At 36.5% G+C, this 16778-nt stretch overlaps 1 protein-coding gene across 1 annotated transcript in view; it reads left to right on the forward strand.

Moving 5' to 3' along the window:
* Positions 1-3230: 3230 nt before the first annotated feature.
* Positions 3231-16778, forward strand: part of ASPRV1 (aspartic peptidase retroviral like 1) — a 161001-nt gene continuing 147453 nt past the window's right edge. Inside the window, exon 1 of the mRNA XM_051973566.1 lies at positions 3231-3372. Coding sequence (XP_051829526.1) covers positions 3231-3372 — 142 coding nt within the window. The remainder of the gene's footprint in view (positions 3373-16778) is intronic.

The raw sequence follows: 16778 nt of genomic DNA on the forward strand, positions 1-16778 counted from the left end.
AGACTCCTTGAAAATTTTGCCAACTCACCCGAAGATTAATCCCTAGTTAATTAATTAATTAAGTCCCTAATCTTGTTTGAGCTTCTCATCCTTCAAAATGGAGCTAAAATCAACACCTACATCCCAGAGTTGTAAGAATCAAATGAGATATTTGTAAAATGAGGTGAAATTGTAAAATACAGTTCCTGGTACATAGGTATTATATAAGTGCTTATTTCTTCCTTCCTTTCCTCTCTGATTTTAAAGAAGGAGAAAGAGTTTGAGAGTGACTTGCATGAGATAATAAAGACAATGAAAATAGGGACATAATTTGAACTCAGCTTCTCTCTCTTGTCACAATCCCACCAAGTTCTTTTGCCTCTGAGACTCCTACCCTTTGTATATACCAGGCTACCTTTGCAGGTGTTCAGTGAAGGTTTGTTAGCAATAAGGAGGATGATGAAACTGTAGCTGGCACTCTGCTCTCCAGTAGGCAGTCAGATACTTCTTATATTGTTAATGAATTTCTATGTCATCTTCCTAGTGAGGCTTAAATCACCTTGGGGACAGGACCTCTTCTTTACTATTCCCCAAAGCTGACACAACCTGACACAATGCTGGGCACATAGTAGGTAGAAGTTTGCTGTAGTGGAAAGAACCGGGCTCTGTAATCAGAGGACTTGGATTTGAATCCCACCCCTGCTTTTCAATCTCAGTTTCCTCATCAGTAAATGACTTCCATCTCTTCCAATGTAAAAATCCCATAGTCCTGTGCCTGGGTATCAGAGTGCTGGGCTCTTTTAGACATGCTGGCTTGAGGAAGAACAAAACCCAGATTTTGCCTTTAAAGAAATATATTCCCAGGAAGGAGATGGTCCATTTGTCTTGTTGCCCCAAAATATTTCCTTATCGGACAACCAATTATTCTTAACACTGTCCACAGCTAGGCATTTGGAAGACTTCTGTGTCTGGATAAGCTAATGGTTGTTGTAATAACAGCCTTTGTTGACAGGTGTGTGTGTGTGTGTGTGTGTGTGTGTGTATTTGTGTGTGACAACCCACCCTGAGCTCTGTGTATTCTCCCACTGATTACAGCATCTCCGTACAAACAAGGCCTTCCCTACCCAGCCTTGTTCCTACAGCTGCCTGTCTTTCTACCCTTTCTTTCCTCAACCACCAATTCAGCAGCACTTATCAGACTTAACAGACACACATAAGGTTAAATCTAGACGGCTTCTTGGAAATCCCCTAAGGTCATAGGACAGTTATTTAACCCACATTTTGATTTTGCAGATGAAAGAAACTGAGTCCCAGAGAGGAATAGGGATTTGCAAGGAAATGATAGAACAGGAAAGAGAACTTGGGTTTTCTGTTTCCCTGCCTCTTGCTTTTGTCTCTAGTCAACACTATGCTGCCTCTTTTTAATCAGTTTTCTAAAAACCCTCCCTATCCCAGGTGATCTAGGAGAGTTATTTCTAGATTTTGGTGTGTGTCTCTGACAGGGCAGGGGAAGCGAGTGAGGGAAACCTAATTTACTGAGATGCTCTGAGAGGACAGGGTAGAAAGCTTATACTCCTGATCAGGAGAGAGCCCAGCTGTTACCTACTGCACAAGGTTATTCACACACACAAACATACACACACACACACAAACACATATACACACAAACACACATATACACAAACACTTCCTCCACCTGTGAAAACAATTTTATTTTCTACAGTAGCTGGTGACAGAAGGCCTCCCTCAGGAGCTTGGTCAGGAGGAATGTTAATCTGGGTGACACCTGAGCCCCACCCTCTCCCCCAACATGTTGATCCTGTGATACAGGAAAGTGGCCCCAAATTTCTTTTAGTACTTTGAGGTTTGTAAAGCCTTTGTTCAAATAATCCTGTGAGGGAGGTATTGCAAGTTTTATTATCCCCATTTTCCAGGTGAGGAAACTCTGCTAGAGATCTCTCATGACTCACCCTGCTGTGGAGGTGACTCTGGGCCCACCATAACTTGGCCAATGGGCCTTATTCTCGGCTGGTGCCACCATATTGGGAAGACTTTAAGAAGAGGTCCAGGGACAGGCTGTTTGGCTGCTGCTGGACAGCCATGATGCCCAGCCCGGTGCGGAGAGGCTCACCGCAAGACTGGCCACAGTGTGAGGAGTTCTGCAGGTGCAGCAATCCTTGAAGATCATCTTCTAGTTGGAGAAGGGCCACAATCTGTGTCAGAGGAGGGAACACCCACACCTTGTGAAATCAGGATATGTTGGAATACAGCTGAAGAAACCGAGGGGAAGAGACTTACCCAAGACCACATGGCTTATAAAGTGACAAAACTTTGTTAAGACTCCAGTTTTTTGATGCCATATCCTTCTCACTGTGGTAGTCCAAAATGGGCTAGCTTGGGTGCAGAGCGTATGAAGACTCGGGACCTAGCTTCAAATCCTTCCTTTGGTGCTTATTACCAGTGTGATCTTGAGTAAGTTATAGCTTCCTTGGGCCTCAGTTTCCTCATCTATAAAATGGGGGCAGGAGTTGGGACTAGATGATTTTTAGTCTGAATTAGGTCAATAATGCTATGATTGCAAGAAATCACCTTGTCCACCTGCCAGAATAAGCCTTCCCTCAGGGTAAATTACATTGTTTCACTTGCTCCCTGTTAGTATTTTGTCTCCAGGTAAAATTAAATTAGAGTGAATAATAAAGTTACTTTGCATAAACACTGTACATATCTTGTATGCACATATTTAATTACATGTTGTCTTCTTTGTAAACATCTTGAGAAAAGGTTTTTTTTTTTTTTTTTTGCCTTTAAAGAAGTGTGAAAAAAAAGGGAAAAAAAAAAAGAAATGTGTACCTCACATTTAGCAAAGTGTTCAGCATACAGCAAGAGTTTAATAAATACATGTTCATTGATTTTATATTGGGGGAGGGAGCAGCTAGGGGGACAGTGGATAGAACACTGGTCCTGGAATCAGAAAGATCTGAGTTCAAATTCATCCTCAGACACTTATTAGCTGTGTACTCTGGGCAAGTTACTTAATCAAGACTGACTCAAAAAAAAAAAAAATATATATATATATATATATATATATATATATATATATATATATATATATATATATAGAGAGAGAGAGAGAGAGAGAGAGAGAGAGAGAGAGAGAAATAGTGACACAGAGACAGGCACATGTATAGAGTGCCTTTGACAAGATTACTTTCCAAGAGAGATTGTTTCCAGGATGATTGTGATGACGTATGATGGAGAAGAAGCCTTCTTCCATCCACAGAATATCCAGGCATATCAGTCGCTATCTCTTCAAGGTCTCTTTATCACTTATTGCCATGGCTTTTCTGGAAGCAGTCCCTTCAGCTTCCTCCCTGTTGAGAGAGGTTGTCAGAGGTGCTGGAAGCATGTGCCAGTCTTTGCTACACATAACTGATTAAGGGCAAGCTTGAAAGGAAGATGCTATAAGAAGGCAAAAATGACCAAGGCAGACAGCCAAAGTAGCTAAGATAAAGGAAAGATGCTGGATTTGGAACCAGGAACTTTGATTCTGATACTTATCAACTTTGTTATCCTGGCTACATTACTTAACATCTCTGAGACTCAGTTTCCTCCTCTCTACATTGGAAATAGTATGGCCATCCTTTCTGAGTTCTGAGATAAGCCCCAATATTTTAGAGGGGGAGGTGTTCAGACCCTTTTGTTTTGTTGACAATAAGAAAGAGACATAGATTGTTTCAGTTCTAAAATATATGTGAGGTACCTACTGCAAAATTAATGTAAAATAAATTAATTCATCTTGTTTTATTCTCTTCTGGAACTTACTGGCTACTAGTTAGGTGCAACACAGATAGGAGCAATTGTGATACAAAATAGGTCCTAAGTGTATAAAAGAAACACAAAGTGGCATGAGAGCTTGGAGGAAAGTGAGAAGATTGTACAGAGATGAAGCCCAGGTATTTTTTAAGAACCAGCAGAGCTACTTCTTAGTCATAAGATTTGGAGTTGGAATCAACTTTAGTAAACATGTAGTCATAGAATGCTAGTGCAGGAAGGGATTTCTGAGATGATTAGTCCAACCACCTAATTTTCCAGATGAGGAAACAGCTTCAGACAGAAATAATGTGCTTAAAATCACACAGGTAGGAAGCATGGAGATGAGATTGAATCTATGTCCTCTGAATCTTTTGATTCTAAGTGTTGCACTTTTACTATTTCGGCTTTGGTATACCCAGAGCTTAGTACAGAGGTTGGTATATAGAAAGCAATTAATAAATGCTTTTCTTATATTCATTCTCTTATTCATTCATTTCCCCATCATTTTAGAAAGGAAAAAACTGAAGTCCAGGCAGTGTAAACAATTTATTCAAGGTCATTTACGTAGCATGTAATAGAATTCCAAATCTAGGTTCACTCCCTTCTATCTGCCTTCCCACATCACAAGCCAACTAAAAGAAGTAGACTAAGAGAGGGAGATAGCCCCAGCCATTCAGGGAAGATGCTCATCTATTACCTTGTTGGAAATTTTTAGGAATAGAGAGAGCCATCATTAATCCTATCCTCTTTTTACCATAATCAAGCATATTTGCATATGAATGAGAAGCCTAGAGTTGGTTTTATTGTATTTCCAAAAGCAAAGAGAAATACTACTTAATGGGATGGTTGGTTATGAGGAACATAAGCAAAAATTCTACCATGAAGACAGTTTCAACAAATGTTTATTGCAGAAGATGAAAAGAAAGAAATTGAGAAAGCTCTCCAATTTTAATCAACAAATATAATGATACTCAGTATGGGCAGAAGTTAGAATATATTGTTTAGATTAAAAAACCAGAGTTATCCTGCCTACAGAGTTATCATTCCTATAGATCATGAATAATATCTTCAAGAAGGGGCAGTTTAATGGTACAGTGGGTAGAATTCAGAGCTTGGAGTCAGGAATACCTGGGTTTAACTCTATCCTCATATACTTACTAGCTATGTGACCCTGGACATCATTTAATGCTGTTTGCCTCAGTTTCCTCATCTGTAAAAATAATCTGGAGAAGGAAGTGGCAAACCACTTTGGTATCCTTGCCAAGAAAACCCCACAAGTGATCATAAAAAGTTGGGCAGAACTGAAACAAGTGAACAACTCTTCAAGAAAAGAATTCTAAAAAATTTGGAAGATATCATAAATAACAAAGAATGATATTACACAAAATGGAATTGCTTATATATTAACAAATTGGAAATTAACTCATTTCTGTGGAATTCAATTGCAAATGAGTTACTTTTATATAAATAGATTGTTAGGCTGTTAGAGTAAGATTAAAACCAATACCCAAACTGGAAGAATTAAGATGGATCGAAATGGTATATATCACAATAATCTTGATTTATTTAAGTAACTATTTAAGATCCAAGTAGGAAATGGATATAAGAATAAGCATTGCCATGGAATATCATAATTTCCTAAGAAAGTTTAACTTATTGACTAAATAGTAACTAATAACTAATAGTCAATTAATATTTATTAAGCATCTACTTTGTGCCAGACACTGTGTTAAGTACTGATTAAAGTTAAATATTGATAATTTGGGGGGGGGGAGGGATGAAATGAAAAACACAGTCATTTCTTTCAAGGAACTTAAAAATATAATGGAGGAAGACAATATATAAAAAAGAGCTGGAAAGTGTTGGGGGAGTGGTACCAAAGGGTGCCCTATACAGGGGACATGATGTTTGTACCCTATACAGGGGACATGATGTTTGTAGAGTTGAAATCAAGCAAGAGCAGCTGGTGAAAAATTAAATTAGCTGGGAAGTTCAGAATCTTCATAAAAGGAAAATTTGGGAGAAGTTGATTGCTTTTCCTTCCAGCTCTCCAATTCCTGTTGGGGAGGGGAGGAGGGAAGAGAGCGACTGAGGGTATTAAGAAAGTGATGAGTGTTAAATTTGGATCAATCTTCACACTGATGAGATTTCAGGTGATGAGCAGGTCAAAAACCTGAAACCACTTTAATCAACAAATTAGTTGTTTTACTCTATATTATTTTACTCATTGAGAGATATATGGTAGCTAAGGGTAACATGGGTTTAGAACATAAAGTCATTTGTAAATTTTTTTGTGGCAAAAGATTATGAGCAATATTGCTTCACAAAATGGTGAGAATTAGTAATCATTTTATGGAAAGCTTTGAGAAAGTCCCTTTTAAGTCAGATAATCTTATGAGCATTTATAGGAGAATGAAACTAAAAGGCAACACTTACCAAAAAAAAAAAAAAAAAAAAGGAAAAGATAATGCTATCTGACAAAGAGGACCTACAAGGTTTCTAGAGAGCTTCATGTACATAAATATATTATTTTATTTGATTCTTGCAACAGTACTGTAAGATAAGTGTTCTTATCACAATTTTACAAATAGGGAAACTGAGTCCAAGGGAGTTAAAACAATTTGCAGCTATTATATAAACCTAGGTTTTCCTGACTCCATACTCAGATGGCTATTTTAAAATTTTCTTTTTAAAATTGTGAATGTGACAGTCCTTAACAAAAACAAACATTTCAATATACAAAAGGAATTTTAAAAAATATTGTATGGGTTAGTGCTATACCAATCAGACTTCCAAGAAAATATTTTAATGATCTAGAAAAAATAACAATAAAATTCATATGGAACAATAAAAAGTCGAGAATCTCAAGGGAATTAATGAAAAAAAAATCAAATGAAGGTGGCCTAGCTGTACCTGATCTAAAATTATATTATAAAGCAGCAGTCACCAAAACCATTTGGTATTGGCTAAGAAATAGATTAGTGGATCAGTGGAAAAGGTTAGGTTCACAAGACAGAATAGTCAACTATAGCAATCTAGTGTTTGATAAACCCAAAGCCCCTAACTTCTGGGAAAAGAATTCATTATTTGATAAAAACAGCTGGGATAATTGGAAATTAGTATGGCAGAAATTAGGCATGGACCCACACTTAACACCATATACCAAGATAAGATCAAAATGGGTCCATGACCTAGGCATAAAGAACGAGATTATAAATAAATTAAAGGAACATAGAATAGTTTATCTCTCAGACTTGTGGAGGAGAAAGAAATTTGTGACCAAAGATGAACTAGAGACCATTACTGATCACAAAATAGAAAATTTTGATTACATCAAATTAAAAAGCCTTTGTACAAACAAAATTAATGCAAACAAGATTAGAAGGGAAGCAACAAACTGGGAAAACATCTTCACAGTTAAAGGTTCTGATAAAGGCCTCATTTCCAAAATATATAGAGAACTGACTCAAATTTATAAGAAATCAAGCCATTCTCCAATTGATAAATGGTCAAAGGATATGAACAGACAATTTTCAGAGGATGAAATTGAAACTATTACCACTCATATGAAAGAGTGTTCCAAATCATTATTGATCAGAGAAATGCAAATTAAGACAACTCTGAGATACCACTACACACCTGTCAGATTGGCTAAGATGACAGGAAAAAATAATGATGAATGTTGGAGGGGATGCGGGAAAACTGGGACACTAATGCATTGTTGGTGGAGTTGTGAGCGAATCCAACCATTCTAGAGAGCAATCTGGAATTATGCCCAAAAAATTATCAAATTGTGCATACCCTTTGATCCAGCAGTGTTTCTATTGGGCTTATATCCCAAAGAAATACTAAAGAAGGGAAAGGGACCTGTATGTGCCAAAATGTTTGTAGCAGCCCTATTTGTAGTGGCTAGAAACTGGAAAATTAATGGATGCCCATCAATTGGAGAATGGCTGGGTAAATTGTGATATATGAATGTTATGGAATATTATTGTTCTGTAAGAAACGACCAGCAGGATGAATACAGAGAGGACTGGCGAGAGTTACATGAACTGATGCTAAGTGAAATGAGCAGAACCAGGAGATCATTATACACTTCAACAACGATATTGTATGAGGACATATTTTGATGGAAGTGGATTTCTTTGACAAAGAGACCTAACTGAGTTTCAATTGATAAATGACGGACAAAAGCAGCTACACCCAAAGAAAGAATACTGGGAAACGAATGTGAACTATCTGCATTTTTGTTTTTCTTCCCGGGTTATTTATATCTTCTGAATCCAATTCTCCCTATGCAACAAGAGAACTGTTCGGTTCTGCAAACATATATTGTATCTAGGATATACTGCAACATATCCAACATATAAAGGACTGCTTGCCATCTAGGGCAGGGGGTGGAGGGAGGGAGGGGAAAAAAATCGGAACAGAAACGAGTGCAAAGGATAATGTTGTAAAAAAAATTACCCTGGCATGGATTCTGTCAATATAAAGTAATTATTAAATAAAAATTAAAAAAATATTGTATGGGGAAGTGTGAATTTATGTTTTTAAATGAATGTACTAAAATCTGAGGATTCAAATAGTAAAAGAAAAAGTCTATACTCTTAGGTAGCTTATATTCTAAAGTCAGATGAAAAAGTTTCATGGTCTTTAAAATGCAGGACAAAAAAATTGGTAATACTTTTTCATTAATATTCTTCTACTGATAAAATTAGGGTAGCAGATGACACAGGGGATAAGAGCATTAGGCCTAGAGTCAGGAAGACCTGAATTCAAATGTGACATCAGCCCCTAGATATGTGACCTTGGGTAAGACACTTAATTCTCCTTGCCTCAGTTTCCTCATCTGTAAAAGGAGCTGGAAAATGAAATGGCAATATACTTCACTATCTTTGCCAAAAAACTCCAAATGTGGTCACAGACAGTTGAACGTGACTTAAGTGACAACAAATTGATAAAATCATATTAGTTTCTGATGCTGAACTGTCTGACACTTGAAAATATTATTATTCCAAAGGATATTGAATTCAGGATCTAACAGCTTAAATAAAGAGTTTTTAAAAAAGTATATTAAGTTTAATGATGTAGTAATTCAATTGCCCTCTTTGTCCCCTTTTGAACTTTTAAACTTCTTATTTTCTTCTGTGTACTTTAATGTTTTATTGATTTTTTTGTATGTCTATCACTACTATTAAATCACTCTTTACATGACCCTCATAGCACTTAATAGAAGTCTTCTTGTGTAACAAATGAACATAGCCCATGGCTCTAGCCATCATATCATACTACCTCCATCAAGATTTCTACAACAAACTATTTTCTCAATGACAGTAGAACTTCTGCTTTTGGACTGTTATATCACATGGGGAAGTGGAAATGATATTGAAGAAGATAAAAATGTAAAAAAGCAGTTGTATGTAGAGAGGAGGTATATCCTGGATTTTGCCCAGTTCCGAGAGCAATGAAGTTAGTGAGGCTTAAAATAACCAAAAGAGAAGATGAGATTGAATGAAAAAATAATATTTTTACTTTCAAAAGGTAACTGAAAAATATCAATAACTGCTAACCCATCTACTTATTTTCTTGTCTTTACAAGATGCACATATGTATAGAAAACATCCATGATGAAAATAAGAGAAGAGCATTGGCTTTTGAAAATGATAATATGTGGAAGACCAAATCTTTAGAGTGACACAATTGACTAAAAGTATACGGGAGAATACAAAATCTCAGTGGATTTGCTGTTTGTTAGTTATTATTTGATTGAGTAAAACAAAATTCTTCCTCATAGGTTGCCTTCCACCAAGGTATCTCCTATTCTTATGTTAAGATAATAAATGATTCCTTGGTAGATATAACAATAGGGATAATATTTGATCTTATGATAATTAATATCAAGTGAAGACTAAAGCAGGAAGACATGTTTGACAAAAGGGTACCCTGCCATTTAAAAAAAATCTAAATGAAAAAGAGCTTCTGCATCAGAAGTTCTTAATCAGTGGACTGTGAACTTAAAAAAAATTTCAAAAATAAACATAAATTGATTTCTTTTGTCATTTTATGTATTTGATTTTATGCACTTAAAAACATTATTTTGAGAAGGGTTCTATGGGTTTTACCAGACTGTTCAAAGAGTTTTATATCTATGCCATGAAAAAGGAGAAGAATCTCTGCCACTTATGGTGGGGTCCTCTTTGCAGATGATGCTGTGCTGATTGGATCAAGTTTGGAAACATAACAGAACTCCCTAAATGAGATCCATAATCATTCAAAAGAATTTGGTCTAACTATTTCCAGAAGAAAAACCAAATGAAAAATGCCTTTTGTCTAGATTATACTATGTAGTTAGATGAACAGACAGCCCCATTAGAACAGATATGTTGAAGAAACTCTGTGGATAGATAGTGAACTGAGTCCAGAATGGACTAATATGAAGAAACGGGATAGACTGTGTTTAGGTTATTGAACAAAGCTTTCAATGTTTCCAAGCCTCTTCCAGAGAACAAAGGACATCTCTAAAAAAATAAAATTTCAGTTTATTTGTATTCAGGTCAATTGTATTCAAAAATGCAAAGAAGTGAATAATAAGGGTCAATTTCTTATACATATTACTGGTGATGGATTATGTACCAAGAACAATATCAAGAGATGTCATCAAAGAGATCGATGACTACAGAAAAGGGAGGGCTAGTCATATGATGAAAAAGAGAGATAATAGAAGTATAGCACCTGTCCTGCATAAATGTTTATGTAATGCCAAGAGATCTGGAGGAAGTACCCAGTACTCTGGGTGGACCTATTTCAAGGTTTTATGGGAGAATATAGACAAGAATCATATAGATGCAAAGACATGAATGTGACCTGCATCACTGAAAGGAGTAGCCACATGGATGAATTCATGGAACCGTTGTATATTGAAACATTTACATATTATATTTATTCACATATATATGAATAAAATAAATAAAAATACTTATAATTCTTTCTTTACTATCACCTTCAATAAAGAAATCTGCTCACAAATCTCAGATTCAGCTTTGTTGCTATAATCTATAAGGCCTCCAATTCAACACATTCAAAATAGAACTTATCATCTTCCCTTATCTAATTATTCTTCCTCTAACCTTAACCATTTCTGTCATATAGTTCCTTTGCTCCAATCACTCATGTTTCTAATCTCAAATGCATCCTTGACTTTTTGCTTCTCACTTTCCATATCTAGTTTTCAGATCCTTTTGAGTCTACCTTCACAATATCTCTTACAAATATCCTTTTCTCTCTGTACTCACACTACTGCCATCCTAATTCTGGGGCCCTCATCATCTGAACTACTGCAACAGCTTCCTTATTCCTCATTCTTCTCCAGGCTACATGCTGGACTTCTTCTGCCATGCCCCAGGTACTTGTTCATTCTGAAGTTTCCCTCTAGTCTAGCAATTTACACATTGGAAGCATCTTAACGCCCCTGCAGCCTCTTCCTTTGATAGAATGGCTTCTCCCAGAACCTTCATTCAGAGTGACTGCAGCAGCCTTGTTTTCCAGATTACACTCTGGACTTTTTCTATCATGCCTGTTTACCATGTCTCTATTCCTCTTCCCATTCTTTATCCCTATTAGAATGGATGCTCTTTATGGGCAGGAACTTTAAGGCCATCTCCAGGCTGACTTTTTTCTAGCTTTCCAGCCTTATTTCATTCCATTTACCTGCATGAATTCTGTATTCCAAGATTTCTTTCTTCCAAGGTCTCTTTCAGGTCTTCAATTCTACAGGCTGAGCATAAAGTTATTTTTCTGCCTGTCTTTTCATCCTCATAGATACTGAGCAATGTTTAAATATCACCATATTGATGCTTACTTGCTTACGCAAAATTTTTGGGAAGTTTTTTGTTTATTCTCATGACGCTTAGAAGATAAAAGTGACTGATCCAAGAAATTTTAGAATTGCTGCTTTGAGGAATGATGATAATGACAATAGCATTTACATATTGCTTTAAGATTTACAAAACATTTTACATATGTTATCTCATTGAATCCTCAAAAAACCCTATAATTATCCCCATTTTATAGACAAGGAAACTGAGACCAGGAGAGTTCAAGTGACTTGCCCAGAATCACAAATTTATGAAGTGCTTGAGGTAGAATTCCTAATCCAAGTTTTCTTGACTCTAATCCCAACAAGTTGTCCAATAGGATCACCATATATTTAGAACTGGAAAGATCTTCAGAATCTTCAGAAAAAATCCATAGAAGATCCAGCCCTTCCATTTTATAGTTGAAGAAATAGCCACAGAAGTTAAATGACTTACTGGAGGCCATACAGATAGGGTAGTTGAGTCAGGATTTGAATATAGTCCCTTTAATTTAATCATCTGACAGGGGTTATGATTACCAGCAGCTTCCTCCCAGCCTTCCTCCTTGTTGACCTTTTCTCAGCCTTTGATGCTACCAATCATCTTCTCCTTCTGGGTACTCTCACTCACCTTGGCTTCCATGAGACTGCTCTACCATTCTTCCACCTCATCTCCCTGTTCTTTCTCCGTCTTTGCTGGATTGTCTTCTGTAGCTCTAGAAGTGTTGTTTCCCAAGGCTCCCTCTGGGCTGGGCCCTCTTCCCTTCTTTGTGTTTCTTCCTGGTGAAATCATCTGAGTCCAAAAAGTCAATTTTCATTTTTACCTAGGTGACTCCCAAATCTTTGCCTCCAGGCCAAATCTCTTTCTTGAATACCAATACCATCAACTCTCTGTTGGATATCTCCACCTTGTTAACAACTCAAAATCAATGTTCAAAATGGAGCTCACTATCTTTGCACCAAGCTTTCTCTTCTCCTAAACTTGCCTATTTTCTTTCAAGGCACTTCACCCAAATAACCCATAACTTCAGAGTCATCCTTGGTTCTTTCAGCTACCTCATCCCTAGAGATTTTGCAGTTGTTTAGACATTTTTTCAGTTGTGTCCAACCCTCTGGAACCCTATTTGGAGTTTTCTTGGCAAAGATACAGGAGTGGTTTCCCATGTTCTTCTCCAACTCATTTTACAGATGAGAAAATTGAGGCAAAGGGAGTTAAGTAAATTGCTCAGGATCACACAGCTAATAAGTGTCTGACTCCAGACCTGGTGCCCTGTGCACTGCAGCACCTAGCTATCTCACTCTGAGAGCTAATGAGCTACTAAATATTGATGGTTTTTATTTTTCTGATACTTCTACTCCTTTCCCCCCCTCTATTTTATTTTAGTCTCTCCTTATATCTCATCTGTATATTGAAATAGCCTTCTTTATTCTTTTTTTAAATAATAGCTTTTTATTTTCAAAATACATACAAAGATAGTTTTCAACATTCATCTTTGCAAAACCTTATATTCCAAATTTTTCTTCCTCCCTTCCTCTCTCCCTCTCTCCTAGACAGCAAGTAATCTAATATATGTTAAACATGTGCAATTATTCTATACATATTTTCACATGAAATAATCTTCTAATTGGTATCTCTCTTTTTGCTCTCTCTTCCCTTCAATCCATTCTCTGAATAACTGTCTAACTAATCATCTTAAGGCACAAGTCCAATCACATCATTTCCCTGTTCAAATACCTTTATTGTTTTTAGGGATAAAATATTAATATCTCAGCCTGATATTTAAAGCCCTTCCCCATGTGGCTCCAATTGAACTTTCCAGACTTATTTAATGTGACTCACTTTCATTTGATCATAGATGTAAAATTGGAAGGGAAATAAAGACCATTTAATCAGTCTGTCAGTAAGCATTTATTAAGTCCCTACTGGTCCCAGGTACTTTGCTAAATGCTGGGGAAACAAAAAGAAATGAAAGACCTGCTCCTTGGGGAGATCACAGTCTAATGGAGGAGACTACTTACAAATAAGTGTGTACAAATAAATCATGTAGGATAAATTGGAAATGGACAGGAGAAGATACTAGAATTATAAGGGATTGAGAAATGCTTCCTGTAGAAGAGTTTAGCTCATACTTGAAGGAAGGGAAGTCAGAAGGCAGAGAGATGAGGAAAGAAGGCATTCCAGGCATGGGGGACAGTCGATGAAAATCCCCAGAGCTGAGAAATGGAGTATCTTGTCCAAGAAAAAGAGAGAAGGATCGAATATCAGTAGATCAGAGTATGTATAAGAAGATTGGGAAGGGGGTGAGAGAAAGGTTATGAAGGGCTTTGAAAGCCAAACAGAATATTATATTTGTTCTTGGAGGTAAGAGGAAGCCATTGGAGTTGATTGAATAGTATCTAGGCCAATCTCTCCATTTTACAGAAAAGTGAGTCTCAGATTAAGTGATTTGCCCAGTGTCATTCAACCAGCAGATATCAGAATCAGAATTTGTACTCAGATCTTCCTGTCACTAAAACCATCAGTACTGACTTTGTCTAAGTTAAAATGATAACTTAGTATTCAAACTCACATTTCTGTATCTTTGAATACTATCCCCTTTCCTTCCCTTCCCTTGCCTCATCCCCACCTTCAAATGCCTGGAATATCCTCCTTGTTCACTATTACCTCTTAAGTTATGATGTCCTCAAACCTTAGCTGCCACTTCCTATGAAAAGCCTTCCTGATCCTCTTTGACTCCTCCACATATACTTCATACTCTCTCCTTTCTTGAACTACTTTGTATCTACTATTTATGTACATGTTAAACCCCTCTTATGTAAACTGGCACTTCCTTCCTTATTAAGCCTTTTTTCACCCTTTTTTTTTTTTTGAATTATCTTGTATCTACTATTTGTGTATATGTTGCACCTTTCTAATATAAACCGGGACTGTCTTTCTCTTCGTTTTGTTTCCCCAGCATTTAGCATAGTACCTGGAACCAGTAAGTACTTAATAAATGCGTAGTGACAAACTGATAAGAGGGTCTCTCTGCCAAGTCTGGAAAGTTTTATTGGAGCCACATGGGGAAGTGCTTCCTTATTAATCATTCCTCCCCCCACAATGTTAGTTCTCTGAGAACAGGTGCTTTTAAAAAAAATAAATAATTGCTTTAGTTTCAAAATACAAACAAAGAAAGTTTTTAACATTCACTCATATAAAACCTTATTTTCTAAGTTTTTCTCCCTCTTTTCTCCCTTCCCCCTTTCTAGACAGCAAAAATTCAATATATGTTAAACATGTGCAATTCTTCCTATATTTATATTTCCACAAATATCATGCTGCACAAGAAAAATTAGATCAAAAAGGGAAAAAAATAAGAAAGTAAAAAAAAAAAAAAACTAGCAAACAACAAAAAAGGTGAAAATACTATGTTGTGATCCACATTCAGTCCCCATAGTCCTCTCTCTGGATGCAGATGGCTCTATCACAAGACTATTGGAATTGGTCTGAATCACCTCATTAGGACAGGCACTTTAATTTTTATCTTTGTATCTAAGGCACCTAACCCAGTGCCTGATATATGGGTAGGCTTTAATAAATGCTTATTGAATTGATCTGAATTGCCCAGTATCATATAACACACACCCCTGGTAGAGACAGGACTAGGTGTCCTGATGGCAAATTCTGTTGTGCCTTCCTTAGTAACTTTGTGCAAATTGAATTCTTGTGAGCCAAGTCTTATTTTAAGTTACTTGGTTGAGTTTGATATTTTAAAAAGATCCCTGTGGGGGAACTTTTCATAAAGTCTTTTTCTGCATGATTTACCATCCTTTTAAAAAATGTTTCAGAAAATCAGTTTTTTTCTTTGTATATTGCAATATTTTTCTTTAAAACTGAAGCACTACAAATCTTTACCAGGGCTTTGGCATGATGCTTAGGGCAAGAGCAGAAAGAACTGAAATGATCCAACTTCACCTTCTGCTCAGGAATATGACACAGGTCTGCTTGTGACTCTCCATGTCTGAAAGGAAGCATCTTTCTGCCTCTATCTGATTCATTCTCCTCTCTTAACACTCACAGATTATTCACCATCTTTGCCAGCCTCCTTCTTCTGTCATCCTATCACTGGAAAAATTGCTTAAGTATCATTACTGGGATCAATCATCTTTTCCCCGCAAATATTTATATTTATCTCATAGCTGTTTCAGGTTGTTGAGTCACATTAACAAGCTTTAAAAAAAAAAAAAAAGAAAACAAAAACAAAAACAAAAACACCTGTTATGTTTCAGGTAATGCTGAGTGCTGGAATCATTTTACAATATTATTTAGATCTGGAAAGGACCTTTGAGATCTTCCAGTCTAATTTCTTTTTGACAAATGAGGAAACTGAGTTTCAGAGAGAGGAAATGACTTTCCTTTTCCACTCAGAACATCTCAGAACTTTGTATTTTAATGCTCTGATTTCAAATCAAGTCCACTTTTCAAAATTCTATTCTGCTTTTCTATAGATACTCACCTCTACATATGCTGCATATGCTGAGTGTATGAAACATATAAAAATAAGTCTAGGATCCTGATAGCCTGAAGACCTTATAATTCTGGGAAGAGATAGGACTTATCCAGGGGAATCAATCAGAAAATAACAGCATGATACAAGCTACAATATTTATGTTTGTTAATGTCAACAGTTAGTACAAAATCTTAGCTAGCTTAGCCTCCAAGGCCTGGGACAATCTGGATCACTTCTCTCTTATCACATTTCTTGCCAAACCATTCTATTTATTGTTTTTGAAATATTTCCTTTTCCCTTCTTCTCTTGATTGCACCATTCCAGCCTTTTTCCTAGTTTATTTAGAAAGATAATATGGTACAGTGGTAAGATTTGAAACTGGGAAACCAAGTTTCCATTGCTGGCTCTGCTACTGATAATCTGTGTGACCTTATATAAGTCACTGTTTATCTATCAACCTTAGTTGATTTATCAGTAAAATTTGGGGTAGGGAAATGAGGATGTTAGATAGAATATTCTGTAGATTTTCTTTTAGCTCAGATGCTTTTAGGTCCTACTTTAAGGCCTAGTTCCAGTTCCAGTTCCTCTGAGAAGCCTTCTTTGATGACTTAGCTCTCCTTCTTCTGCATACTTGTAGCACTTTG

Source organism: Antechinus flavipes, chromosome 2, assembly GCF_016432865.1.
Source record: "Antechinus flavipes isolate AdamAnt ecotype Samford, QLD, Australia chromosome 2, AdamAnt_v2, whole genome shotgun sequence".
NCBI lineage: Eukaryota > Metazoa > Chordata > Mammalia > Dasyuromorphia > Dasyuridae > Antechinus > Antechinus flavipes.